A 13,450-nucleotide genomic window follows, 5' to 3' on the forward strand; every position below is an offset into this window, starting at 1 on the left:
CGAACTCACCTGCAGTTCAGGTAAGGGTGAGGTGTTGTATTTTGGGAAGTCAAGTCAGGGTCAGACTTTCACGGTGAACAGCAGAGTCCTGGGGACTGTTGCAGAACAGGGTGACATGGGGAACATGTACATAGTTTCTGGCACGTCGACAGGGTGGTGAAGAAGGCGTTTAGCATGCTGGCCTTCATCAGTCAGGGCGCGGCGTATGGGAGACAGGATGTTACGTTGCAGTTGTACAAGATGTTGGCGAGAATGCACTTGCAGTTCAGGTAAGTGCGAGATGTTGTAGTTTGGGAAGTCAAAGCGAGGTCAGAGTTCCACAGCCCTGGGGTCTGTTGTAGAACATAGAGAACGTGTGCATCGTTTCTGAAAGTGGTGTCACACATGGACAGGGTGGTGAAGAAGGCGTTTGGCATGCTGGCCGCCGTTGTCGGCAGTCCAGCTATAGGGCATTATGTTGCAGTTGAACAAGACGTTGGTGTGGCCGCTTTCTGGGTATTGCGCTCACTTTTGGCCGCCCAGCTATAGGGAAGGGTGGAGAGCAGGTTTATGAGGATGTGCCAGGCACTGAGTTACTGAGAGAGGTCGCTTGGGTTGGGTCTTTATTGTTTGAAGTGTGGGGGACTGAGAACTGGCCTTACAGAGAATCAGCATCAAAATCAGGTTTGATATCGTCAGCATATATCCTGAAATTTGATAAATTTGTGGCAGATAATAAATCTAGAAAAAACAGAATTACAGTAAGTGTATATTAAATAGTTAATTAAATAAGTATCGAAAGAACAGAACGAACAGAAAAGATAGGGACACAGACAGAGTGAATGCACAGTGTTTTCCCTAGGACTGGGGAAATCACGAACGAGAGGGCTCAGGTCTCTCTCAAAAGTGGGTGTAAGGTGAGAGTTAATAGAATTATGAGGGGCAACTTCTTCGCCCTGAGAGCTGGTTGAGGCAGGTACATTAACATTTGAAAGACACTTGGAGGGGAAAGATTCAGAGCAGGGGTTCCCAACCTCTGCTATGTCATGGGCCAATGCCGTTAACCAAGAGGTTTAGAGGGGACATGGACTAAACGTGGGCAAATGGGGATCTGGGTTAGTATGGATCAGGTGGGCCGAAGAGCCTGTTCCTGTGCTGTACTATGTGATGGTGAGTCCGGGATCGGAGTGTTCTGGATAGTTTTGGAACAGACAGATTCACCACAGAGGGAGTGCACTGCTTCACCAGGTCTGCCAGTCCATCATGGCCGATTCATTTCCCTCTCAACTGCATCCTCCCTGTAGATGGCCAAGCCAATTAAACTACCAACTCCCATCGCCCTGACTAATCAAGATCTATCAGCTCTGCCTAAAATATACTCGATGATCTGGCCACTACAGACACCTGTGGCCACGAATTCCTCAGATTCACCAGCCCCTGCCTCAAGAAATTCCTCCTCATCTCCGTTCGAAATGGACGTCCCTCTATTCTGAGGCTGTGCCCTCTGGTCCTAGACTCTCCCACTATAGGAAACATTCTCCCCATATCCACTCTAACTGTGCCTTCTGGTCCTAGACTCTCCCACCATAGGAAACATTCTCCCTGTTTCCACTTTATCTGTGTCTTCTGGTACTAGACTCCCCACCATAGGAAACATTCTCCCTGTTTCCACTCTATCTGTGTCCTCTGGTCCTAGATTCCCCCACTATAGGAAACATCCTCTCCACATCCACTCTATCTGGGCCTTTCAATATTCAACAGGTTTCAATGAGGCCACCCATCATTCCATAATATAGTATTAATGGTAAGACTCTTGGCAGTGTGGAGGATCAGAGGAATCTTGGGGTCTGAGTCCATAGGACACTCAAAGCTGCTGTGCAGGTTGACTCTGTGGTTAAGAAGGCATACGGTGCATTGACTTTCATCAATCATGGGATTGAGTTTAGGAGCCGAGAGGTAATGATGCAGTGATATAGGACCCTGGGCAGACCCCACTTGGAGTACTGTGCTCAGTTCTGGTCACCTCACTACAGGAAGGCATAGAAAGGGTGCAGAGGAGATTTACAAGGATGTTGCCTGCATTGGGGAGCATGCCTTATGGGAAAAGGTTGAGTGAACTCGGCCTTTTCTCCTTGGAGCGACGGAGGATGAGAGGTGACCTGATAGAGGTGTATAAGAGGAAATGAGGCATTGATCGTCTGGATAGTCAGAGGCTTTTTCCAGAGCTGAAATGGCTAGCACGAGAGGGCGTTGTTTTAAGGTGCTTGGAAGTAGGTACAGAGGAGATGTCAGGGGTAAGTTTTTTACACAGAGAGCGGTGAGTGTGTGGAATGGGCTGCCGGCGACGGTGGTGGAGGCAGATACGATAGGGTCTTTTAAGAGACTCCTGGATAAGTACATGGAGCTCAGAAAAATAGAGGGCTATGGGTAACCCTAGTTAATTTCTAAGTTAAGGACATGTTTGGCACAGCTTTGTGGGCCGAAGGGCCTGTATTGTGCTGTAGGTTTTCTATGTTTCTATTCTTCTGAATTCTAGTGAATATCAGCCCAGAGCCATCAAACGTTCCTCATACGATAACCCTTTCAATCCCGGAATCATTTTCGTGAACCCCCTCTGGATCCTGTCCAATGTCAGCACACCCTTTCTTAGATAAGGGTTCCAAAACTGCTCACAATACTCCAAGTGAGACCTCACTAGTGCTTTATAAAGCCTCAACGTTACATCCTTGTTCTTATATTCTAGTCCTCTTGAAATGAATGCTATGATTGCATTTGCCTTCCTCACCACAGACTCAACTGTACATTAACCTTTAGGGAATACTCATACTATTGAATTTTCTGATTGTTTATAAAACAGGCTACATTTTCGCTCCTTTTACCAAAGTGCATGACCATACATTTCCCAAGCCGGAATTCTACCTGCCACTTCTTTGCCCACTCTCCTAATCTGTCTCAGTCCTTCTGCAGACCTGCTTCCTCAGTACTACCTGCCCTCCACCTTTCTTCTCATCATCCATAAACTTTGCCACAAAGCCATCAATTCCATCATCCAAATCATTGACATATAACATAACTAGAAGCGGCCTCAACGCCAACCCTAGTCACCAGCAGCCAATCAGCTAATGCTTTATCCATGCCAGTATCTTTCCTGTAATACCATAAGCTCTTAGCTTGTTAAGCAGCCCCATATGGCATCTTTTTAAACTCTTCTGAAAATCCAAGTACACAACATCCACTGGTTCTCCTTTGTCTATCCTCCTCAAATAATTCCAGCAGGTTTGTCAGACAAGGTTTTCCCTTCAGGAAACCATGCTGACTTTGACCTATTTTATCACGTGCCTCCAAATACCCTGAGACCTCATCTTTGACAATTGACTCCAACATGTTCCCAAGCACTGAGGTTGGACTAACTGGCCTAAAATTTCCTTTCTTCTGCCTCTCTCCTTTCTTGAAGAGCGGGATGACATTTCCAATTTTCCAGTCATAGAGTCACAGAAAGGTACAGTGCAGAAACTAGCTCTTTGGCCCATCTATTCTGTGCTGAGCCATTTAAACTGCCTACTCCCATCGACCTGCAATGGGACCATAGCCCTCCACACCCCTGCCATCCATGTACCTATCCAAACTTCTCTTAAACTTTGAAATCGAGCTCGCATGCCCCACTTCAGCTGGCAGCTCATTCCACACTCTCACCACCCTCTGAATGAAGAAGTTTCCCCTCGAACTTTTCACCTTTCACCCTTAACCCATGATCTCTAGTTGTGGTCCCATCGAACCTCAGTGGAAAACTGCCTGCTTGCATTTTCCCCTATCTACACTTGCCACAATTTTGCCTCCTCTCAGCCTTCTATGTTCCAAGCAATAAAGTCCTAACCTATTCAATCTTTCCATTAACTCGGGCCCCCCAGAACCATGCCAGAATCTAGAAAGATCATTACTAAGGCCTCCACAATCTCTTCAGCCACCTCTTTCAGAACCCTGGGGTGTAGTCCACCTGGTCCAGGTGACTTATCTACCTTTAGACCTTTCAGCTTCCCAATCACCTTCTCCCTATTAATAGCAATTGCACTCTCTTCTACCCTCTGACACTCTTGAATTTCCACCATACTGCTGGTGTCTTCCACGGTGAAGGCTGATGCAAAATACTTATTCAGTTTGCCCGTCTTTTCCCTGTCCCCCATGACTACCTCTCCAGCATCATTTCCCAGAGGTCGAATATCTACTCTCTCCTCTCTTACTCTTCATAGACTGTATCTGAAAAAAAAACTGTTGGTCTCATTTTTGTCTAGCTTACCTTCATATTTCATCTTTTCCCTCATCATGGGGAACATTTCTTTGGTCTCTGTTCCCCAGAGGTCCGTGGAGACCAGGTCTGGGTTAATCTAGCACACAGGTGATCAAACTTCTGGGTATCAGGGAATAAATTGGTTGTTTCTCAGTCTTTGTTTAAGTATAGTTTTTCATAAATTCTAAAATATTTCTTTAACACAAGAGATTCTGCAGATGTTGGAAATCCAGAGCAACACATACACACACACACACACACACACACACACACACTCACACACACACACACACACACACACTGATGAAGAGTCTCAGCCTGAAACGCCAGATGCCTATTCGTTTCTATTGGTGCTGCCTGGCCTGTTGAGTTCCTCCGGCATTTTGTGCGCTTTGGATTTTTAAACCATCCTCTCAACCATAAACACAAGTACTTCTGCAGATACCCAGATCAGCACACACAAAATGCTGGAGGAACTCAGCAGGCCAGGCGGCCTCTATGGAAATGAATAGGCAATCGACGTTTCAGGCAGAGGTTTTCTCCAGGACTGGAAAGGAAGGGGGAAGAAGCCAGAATGAAAAGGTGGGGGGAGTGGGGCTGGAAGCTAATAGGTGAAACCAGGTGGCTGGGAAAGGTCAAGGAGGCTGACCAGAAGGAGAAGTCGATGTTTATGCCGTCAGGTTGGAGGCTACCCAGGTGGAATATAAGGTGTTGCTCCTCCACTCTGAGGGTAGCCTCATCGTAGTACAAAAAAATGGGAACTGGAATTAAAATATATGGCCGCCGGAAACTTCCGCTTTTGGCAGATGGAGCAGAGGTGCTCAATGAAGCGATTCCCCCAGTTTACGTTGGGTCTCACCATTAAAGAGCAGGCCACATCGGGAGCCCCCGTACACAATAGACAACCCCAGCAGATTTGCAGGGGAAGTGTTACCTCAGCTGGAAGGACTGTGCGGAGCCCTGAACACAGGCCAGGGAGGAAGTGAATGGGCAGGTGTAGGGATAAGTGCTGGAAGGGAGATTAACGGGGAGGGACGAACGGACAAGGGAGTGATTCCTGTGGAAAGCAGAATGTCTGCAAGAAAATTTATCTCAAAGTAGTATTTGATAATAAATTTACTTTGAACATCAAAGAGGCCTGGGGATAGTGTAGGAAAAGGGTGTCTTCCCAGCAGCGAGGAGGTCAAATTTCCAAATCTCAGGGATGGAAGGGATGTGGGGAGACAGCGCTGAGGTGAAACAGGCTTCAAGGGACTGAAAGGCCTTGTCTTGCCTTCCACTGCAGGAGCCTGAGCCCCATGGTTAGTCAGTCCATTCCCATCTCAACAAACACCAGAGATGAGCACAATGCAGCCAACTTGACGTGACCACCACGATTCCCGTTGCTGGCTGGTCCCCATACCCAATGGCCTACTCTGGATCTGAAACTTGGGGCGATCATTCAGCAAACCAATACTTCCCAATGCCAGGAATTTCCCAAACACCAGGTCTGAAATTTGGGATGATCATTCAGCAAACCAGTACTTCCCGATGTCAGGAATTCCCAAATTTTGGGTCGGAAATTTGGGAGGAGTTTTCCAGCAAATCGACACTTCCCATTGTCAGGAAGTTCCCATATCCCAATCTAGATCTGAAGTTCTGGAGGATTGCCCAGCAGACCAACACTGCAAGCCTATGGTGGGGGAGTCTAGGGTCAGAGGGCACTGTCTCAGAATAGAGGGGTGTCCATTTAGAACAGAGAAGAGGAGGAATTTCTTTAGCTGGAGGGTGGTGAGCCTGTGGAATTCATTGCCACGGATACCATGGAGCCCAAGTCATTGGGTGTATTTAAAGCAAAGGGTGATAGGTTCTTGATTCGTCAGGGCATCAAAGGTTACAGGGAGAAGGCAGGAGAATGGAGTTGAGAGGGATAGTAAATCAGCTGTGATGGAATGGTGGAGTGGACTAGATGGACTGAATGGCCTAATTCTGCTCCTATGTCTTATGGTCTGAACCAAAGCAACCTCAGGCAAACTGAACTCCGACAGCTACGCTTTATCTCTACCAGAAGAGAGAAGTTCCTGTCGTACACGGAGGGACGCACGTACATCACACAAGGCACACATCCAAGCACGGCCCTATTCCGCCCGCACAGAGGTGCTCCCGGAAAAAAAAAAAAAGATCCCCTCAGAAATTATCCATGCAACGCGGATCGGTGAAACAGAAGCAAAGATGAGAGCAGACAGTCAAGACAGAAAGGGTCACTGGATGGGAAGTGATTGTGATATCTCTCAGGGAGGCAATGATCGGACTATTACACCGCAGCTCTGAGCAAAGGCCGGAGGTGGCAGAGGAAACTACCTGGGATGAACATGGTTTCAACGACAATGGGACAGAACGAAAGGAGATGCGAGCTCAAAGAAAATAAATATATAAAGCCCATTACCTTGGCTGGTTAACATCAGGTGAGCGGGACCTTGAAAAGGAAGAAATGAAGAACACAATAAAGAAAGGATCGAAACTTTATGGGAAGAAATGAGCTGCAATATTTTTGTCACAATCACAGATTCAATTTGTGACAGACATCTCCCCTCCAGAGGGATGCCGAGAAAGGTCAAAATAAAATAGTCAGAACACAAAAAGCATTGTGCAAACGCTAGTTGCTGACTAATGCTTTTTTTTCTTTAAGGAAGTCGATGGAATAGAAGACACAAAAACACAAAAATAATATTAATTCCCGTCTCATCGCGAAAGCTCGCCAGGCACAACACATACGGCACGGGGGAAGGGAAGAGAGGGGGCGTGGATGGTCGCAGTGTAGACCCGCAGAGAGGTCTCCTGGTTTAAGGTGGTCACACTGTTCTTGGGAAGATGTTATTAAACCAGGAGAGATACTGGCAGGACTTGGGGGCCTGAGTTACAAGTAGAGGTTGCGTAGACTAGGACTTTATAAGCTAAGACCATAAAATATAGGAACAGAATGAGGCCATTTGGCCCATCGAGTCTGCTCTGCTATTTCATCATGGCTGATCCATTTTCCCTCTCAGCCCCAATCTCCATCCTTCTCCCCGTATCCCTTCATGCCCTGACCAATCAAGAATCTATCACCCTCTACCTTAAATACACCCAGTAATTGGGCCTCCACTGCTGCCCATGGCAATAAATTCCACAGATACACCACCCTCTGACTAAAGAAATTCCACCTCATCTCCTTTCTAAAAGGAGGCCCCTCTATTCTGAGGCTGTGTCCTCTGGTCTTAGACTCTCCCACCAAAGCAACATCCTCTCCACATCCACTCTATCGAGGCCCTTCAACATTCGATAGGTTTCAGTGAGGTTCCCCTCATTCTTCTGAATCCCAGAGCCATCAGGCGCTCTTCATATGACAAGCCATTCAATCCTGGAATCATTTCTGTGAACCTCCTTTGAACCCTCTCCAGAGTCTGCACATCCTTTTTAAGAGAAGGGACCCAAAACTGCTCACAATACTCCAAGTGAGACCTCACCAGCTCTTTATATGAAGTCTCTGGAATGTAGGAGATGAAGAGGTGACCTGATAGAGGTCTAGTAGATCATGATGGACAAAGACAGGGTGAAAGTTCATTGTCTTATTCTCCAGGGAAGGGAAGCTGAGGCACAGATGAGAGGCAAGGGGTTTAAAGAGCACATCAGGCAGCTTCTTCATGCAAGGGGTGGTGCAAATTTGGAGTGAGATGGTTGAGGTGAGCACATTAGCAACATTTAAAAGCCACCTAGACAAATCCATGAGGAACTCAGCAGGTCAGGCAGCATCTGTGGAAAGGAACACTTGTGCCAAGTTTTAATGAAGACCTGCTGAGCTCCCCCAGCATTCTGTGTGTGTTACTCTGGATTTCCAGCACCTGCAGAATCTCCTGTGTTTAGAAGGTCCATGGATAAGAAAAGGTTTAGAGGCCTACGGACCAAACGCAGGCGGACGCGATGAGCCCACTGGGCAATGCGGCTGGCTCGGTCAAGATGGGCCAAAGGCCCTGCTTGTCTGCTGTGTGACTCTACGGGTGAGTATCTAACACAGGGGGAGTTAGGGTTAGGGTACAGAACATAGTGGATACAGCCCAGCCCTTCACAGGTAAAGACCTGCCCATCACTGAGCACATCTCCAAGGAGCATTGCTGCAAGAAGGCAGCATCCACCACCCAGGCCATGCTCTTGTCTCACTGTTGCCATCAGGGTTGAGGCGCAGGAGCCTCAGGGGCCACACTGCCGGGTTCAGGAACGGTAATTACCCCTCAACCATCAGGCTCCCGAACCACCCCAACTCTGCACTAGTCCCCATAGCCTATGAGCTCACTTCCGAGTACCGAACGACTCATGTTCTCAGAGTTATTTACTTATTTATTCGTTATTACTTGTGCACAATGGTTTCTTTTGCACACTCATTATTTTGCCGTCTTTGCCTGTGTGTAGTTTTTCACTGACGCTGTTGCATTTCTTTGTTCTACAGTGAACCATCTACCCGTCAACCATCAGCCTCTGGAACAAAAGGGGATGACTTCACTCACTTGCCCCAATCCCACAACCAATGATCTCACTTTATTGACTCTTTACCTCATTAGCTTCTGTTCCCGGTATTTATTGCTATTCATTTATATTTGCATTTCCACAGTTTGTTGTCTTCTGCACGCTGGTTGATCTTCCATTGATCCTGTTTACAGTTACTATTCTATAGATTTGCTGAGTATGCCCGCAAGAAAATGAATCTCAGGGTTGTATGTGGTGATAGTAAAGTTTACTTTGAATTTCGATCCTCGGGAGCCTGTGTTGTTAGGCAGGACGAGAAGCTCCCCAAGCCCATTGACCTCCCTCTTAAAGCGGAGGCATATAGATGCTGATTAGAAACAAACCTGAGATTCTCAAAACCTGGCGCACGTGATGTGTCAGGCGTGGGTCTGGATGTAAGCCCTCAGCAAAATGTAATCGTTCTTGAGTGACTTGCTTCAGACGCGAACACGGCACTGCAGCTCAGGCCAATTTCCATCCTGAAAATATCCTTGCGGACAAGTGGGCGCCAAGACAACTTGAGCACATGATGAAGGCTCCACTCTCGCTTGTACTCATCCCCTCGCACTTCAGAGAGATGAGGATGCTTGAGTAATCCAGGATTTCAAGACAGCAGTCCAGCGAAACCAACCGGGAAAAGTTTTTAATCAGCCCTAACTCTTGAAGCGCACGATGCAAAACTTGGATGTGGTTAACAATTATTTCCCACCTTCTCCCTGCAAGAGGCTGCACAGGTCAATAGGGAGGTAAAGGATGCGTATGGTACACTTGCCTTTATGAGACGAGACTCTGAGTTCAAGGGTCAGGAAGTTACATAGAATACTGGTTAGGCCTCCTCATTCCTATGGTCTTCAGGAACAGTTACCACCCCTCAACCATCAGGCTCTCAAACCAAAGGGAATAACTCCACTCAACTTCATTCACCCTGCCACTGAAATGTCCCAAACCAACTGGCTCACTTTCAAGGACTCTTCATCGCATGCTCTCGATATTTATTACTTATTTATTTATCTACCATTTCTTTTCTTGTATTGGCGCAGTTTGTTGTCTTTTGTGCACTGGTTGCTCGTCTGTTTTTGTTGTTTGCGGTCTTTCATGGACGGTATTGTGTTTCGTTGTATTTACTGCGAATGCCCGCGAGAAAATGAATCTCAGGGTAGTGGCATACTGTAGTGCTTTGATAAAAAATTTACTTTGAAATTTTAACTTTAAATACTAATTTGAGTATTAGATCATAAGACCATAAGTCTCAGAGCAGAATTAGGCCATCCATCCCATTGAGTTTGCTCCATCATGACTGATTTACTATCCCTCTCAACCCCATTCTCCTGCCTTCTCCCCATAACCTTTGACACCCTGACTGATCAAGAACCTTATCAACCTCCGCTTTAAATATTCTCAATATCTTGTCCTCCACAGCCTTCTGTGGCAATGAATTCCACAGATTCACTACCCTCTGGCTAAATGAATTCCTCTTCATCTGTGTTCTATTCTTCTATTCTGAGACTGTGCCGTCTGGTGCAAGACTCCCCTATGATAGGAAATATACTCTCCACATCCACTCTATCTAGGACTTTTAATATTCGATAGGTTTCAAGGAGATCCCAACCCCCTCATTCTTCTAAACTCCAGGCCCAGAGCCATCAAACACTCCTCCTGCAGCACCACGCAGAAGTCTTAGGGTACCTACAGCGTACATTTGACGCAGAAGTATAAATTGGGCCTTAGGCACATAAATATCTAGTGTGCCTAAGACTATTGCACAGGGCAATGTTTAAAGGAGATGTGCGGGGCAAGTTTTTTTCTACACAAAGAGTCGTGGGTGCCTGGAATAAGACATAGGAGCAGAATTAGGCCATTCAGCCCATCGAGTCCGCTCTGCCATTCCATCGTGGCTGATCCCGGATCCCACTCAACCCCATACACCTGCCCTCTCACCGTATCCCTTGAAGTCCTGACCAATCAGGAAGCTATCAACTTCCTCTTTAAATATACCCACGGACTTGGCCTCCAGCAGTCTATGGCAGAGCATTCCACAGATTCACCGCTCTTTGGTGAAAAAAAATTCTCCTTACTTCTGTTCTGAAAGGTCACTCCTCAATTTTGAGGCTGTGCCCTCTAGTTCTAGATAGCCCCACCATAGGAAACATCCTCTCCATATCTACCCTATCTCGTCCTTTCAACACTTGGTAGGTTTCAATGAGACCCCCCTGCATTCTTCTAAATTTCAGTGAGTACAGGCCCAAAGCTGCCGAACGCTCCTCGTATGTTAACCCCTTCATTCCCGGAATTATCCTTGTGAACCTCCTCTGGACTCTCTCCAATGACAACACAACCTTTCTGAGATAAGGGGCCCAAAACTGTTGACAATACTCCAAGTGCACCAGGACTAGTGTCTTATAAAGCCTCAGCATTATCTCCCTGCTTTTATATTCTATTCCTCTTGAAATAAATGCCACATTGCATTTGCCTTCTTTGCCACAGACAGCATGAAAAGTAGTGGTCCCAATACTGACCCCTGAGGAACACAACTAGTCACTGGCAGCCAATCAGCAAAAGCCCCTTTTATTCCCACTCACTGCCTCCTGCCTGTCAGCCATTCCTCTATCCATGCCAGTAACTTTCCTGAAACACCATAGGATTTTATCTTGTTAAGCAGCCTCATGTGAGGCACCTTATCAAATGCCTTCTGAAAATCCAACTAAATGACATCCACCATCTCTCCTTTGTCCATCCTGCTTGTCACTTCCTCAAAGAACTATAACAGATTTGTCAAGCAAGATTTCCCTTCACAGAAACTATGCTGACCTTGACTTACTTTATGAGCTGCCAGGGGTGGTGGTGGAGGCAGATACGATAGAGGTGTTTAAGAGCCTGTTAGACAGACATATGAATGTGCAGGGAATGGAGGGAGATGGACCATGTGCAGGATATGATGGGAGATGGACCATGTGCAGGGAATGATGGGATATAGACCATGTGCAGGGAATGATGGGATATGGACCATGTGCAGGATATGATGGGAGATGGACCATGTGTAGGGAATGATGGGATATAGACCATGTGCAGGGAATGGAGGGATATGGACCATGTGCAGGGAATGATGGGAGGTGGACCATGTGCAGGGAATGATGGGATATGGACCATGTGCAGGGAATGGAGGGAGATGGACCATGTGCAGGGAATGGAGGGAGATGGACCATGTGCAGGGAATGATGGGATATGGTCCATGCGCAGGGAATGATGGGATATGGACCATGTGCAGGGAATGATGGGATATGGACCATGTGCAGGGAATGGAGGGAGATGGACCATGTGCTGGGAATGGAGGGAGATGGACCATGTGCAGGGAATGATGGGAGATGGACCATGTGCAGGATATGATGGGAGATGGACCATGTGTAGGGAATGATGGGATATAGACCATGTGCAGGGAATGATGGGATATGGACCATGTGCAGGATATGATGGGAGATGGACCATGTGTAGGGAATGATGGGATATAGACCATGTGCAGGGAATGATGGGATATGGACCATGTGCAGGATATGATGGGAGATGGACCATGTGTAGGGAATCATGGGATATAGACCATGTGCAGGGAATGGTGGGATATGGACCATGTTCAGGGAATGGAGGGATATGGACCATGTGCAGGGAATGGAGGGAGATGGACAGTGTGCAGGGAATGGAGGGAGATGGACCATGTGCAGGGAATGATGGGATATGGACCATGTGCAGGGAATGGAGGGAGGTGGACAGTGTGCAGGGAATGGAGGGAGATGGACCATGTGCAGGGAATGATGGGATATGGACCATGTGCAGGGAATGGAGGGAGGTGGACCATGTGCAGGGAATGGAGGGAGATGGACCATGTGCAGGGAATGGAGGGAGATGGACCATGTGCAGGGAATGGAGGGATATGGACCATGTGCAGGGAATGATGGGATATGGACCATGTGCAGGGAATGATGGAAGATGGACCATGTGTAGGCAGAAGGGATTTAGTTCAGTTAAGTATTTAATTTATAGCTTAAAAAGTTTGGCACAAAATCATGAGCTGAAGGAGCTGTTCTGTTCTAGGTTCTGTGTTCTAAGTGGTTTAAAGCAGAGATTGATAGGTTCTTGATTAGTCAGGGCATCAAAGCTCACAGGGTGAAGGCAGGAGAATGGGGTTGAGAGAGATAGTAAATCAGCCCTGATGGAGCAGACCCAATGGGCCGAATGGCCTGATTTTGCTCCTCTCTCTCATGGTCTGATGCATTGAAGGGAAACTGACAGAAAAGGATGAAGAATGATACAAGTAATTGGTTCGTTAAAGGAAAAGGAATTAAAAATAATGAGAGAAAGATTAGCTTTATTTGTCGCATTTACATTGAAACAAACTGTGAGATGCATCAACAACCAACGCAGTCTGAGGATGTGCTGGGAGGAGTCCACAAGTGTCACCAATGGAGCGTGCCAAAACTCACTAACCCTGACCTGCACGCCTTTGGACTGTGGGAGGAAACAGGAGCACCCGGAGGAAACCCACGCGGTCACGGGGAGAACGTGCAGAGCCCTCACAGACAGCGAGGGGGAACTGAACCCCGATCGGTGGTGCTGCAGAGTGTTACGCTAAATGCTATACTGCCATGGCACCCTGTCACATTATCGTCACCCGTACCG

At 47.1% G+C, this 13,450-nt stretch overlaps 1 protein-coding gene across 1 annotated transcript in view; it reads right to left on the bottom strand.

Annotated features, from left to right (window-relative positions):
* Positions 1–13,450, bottom strand: part of LOC140188906 (neurexin-2-like) — a 698,418-nt gene that overhangs the window by 543,575 nt on the left and 141,393 nt on the right. Inside the window, exon 3 of the mRNA XM_072245561.1 lies at positions 6,690–6,719. Within this exon, the coding sequence (XP_072101662.1) occupies positions 6,690–6,719 (30 nt within the window). The remainder of the gene's footprint in view (positions 1–6,689; positions 6,720–13,450) is intronic.

The sequence above is a fragment of the Mobula birostris genome, chromosome 28 (assembly GCF_030028105.1).
Source record: "Mobula birostris isolate sMobBir1 chromosome 28, sMobBir1.hap1, whole genome shotgun sequence".
NCBI classification, from domain to species: domain Eukaryota; kingdom Metazoa; phylum Chordata; class Chondrichthyes; order Myliobatiformes; family Myliobatidae; genus Mobula; species Mobula birostris.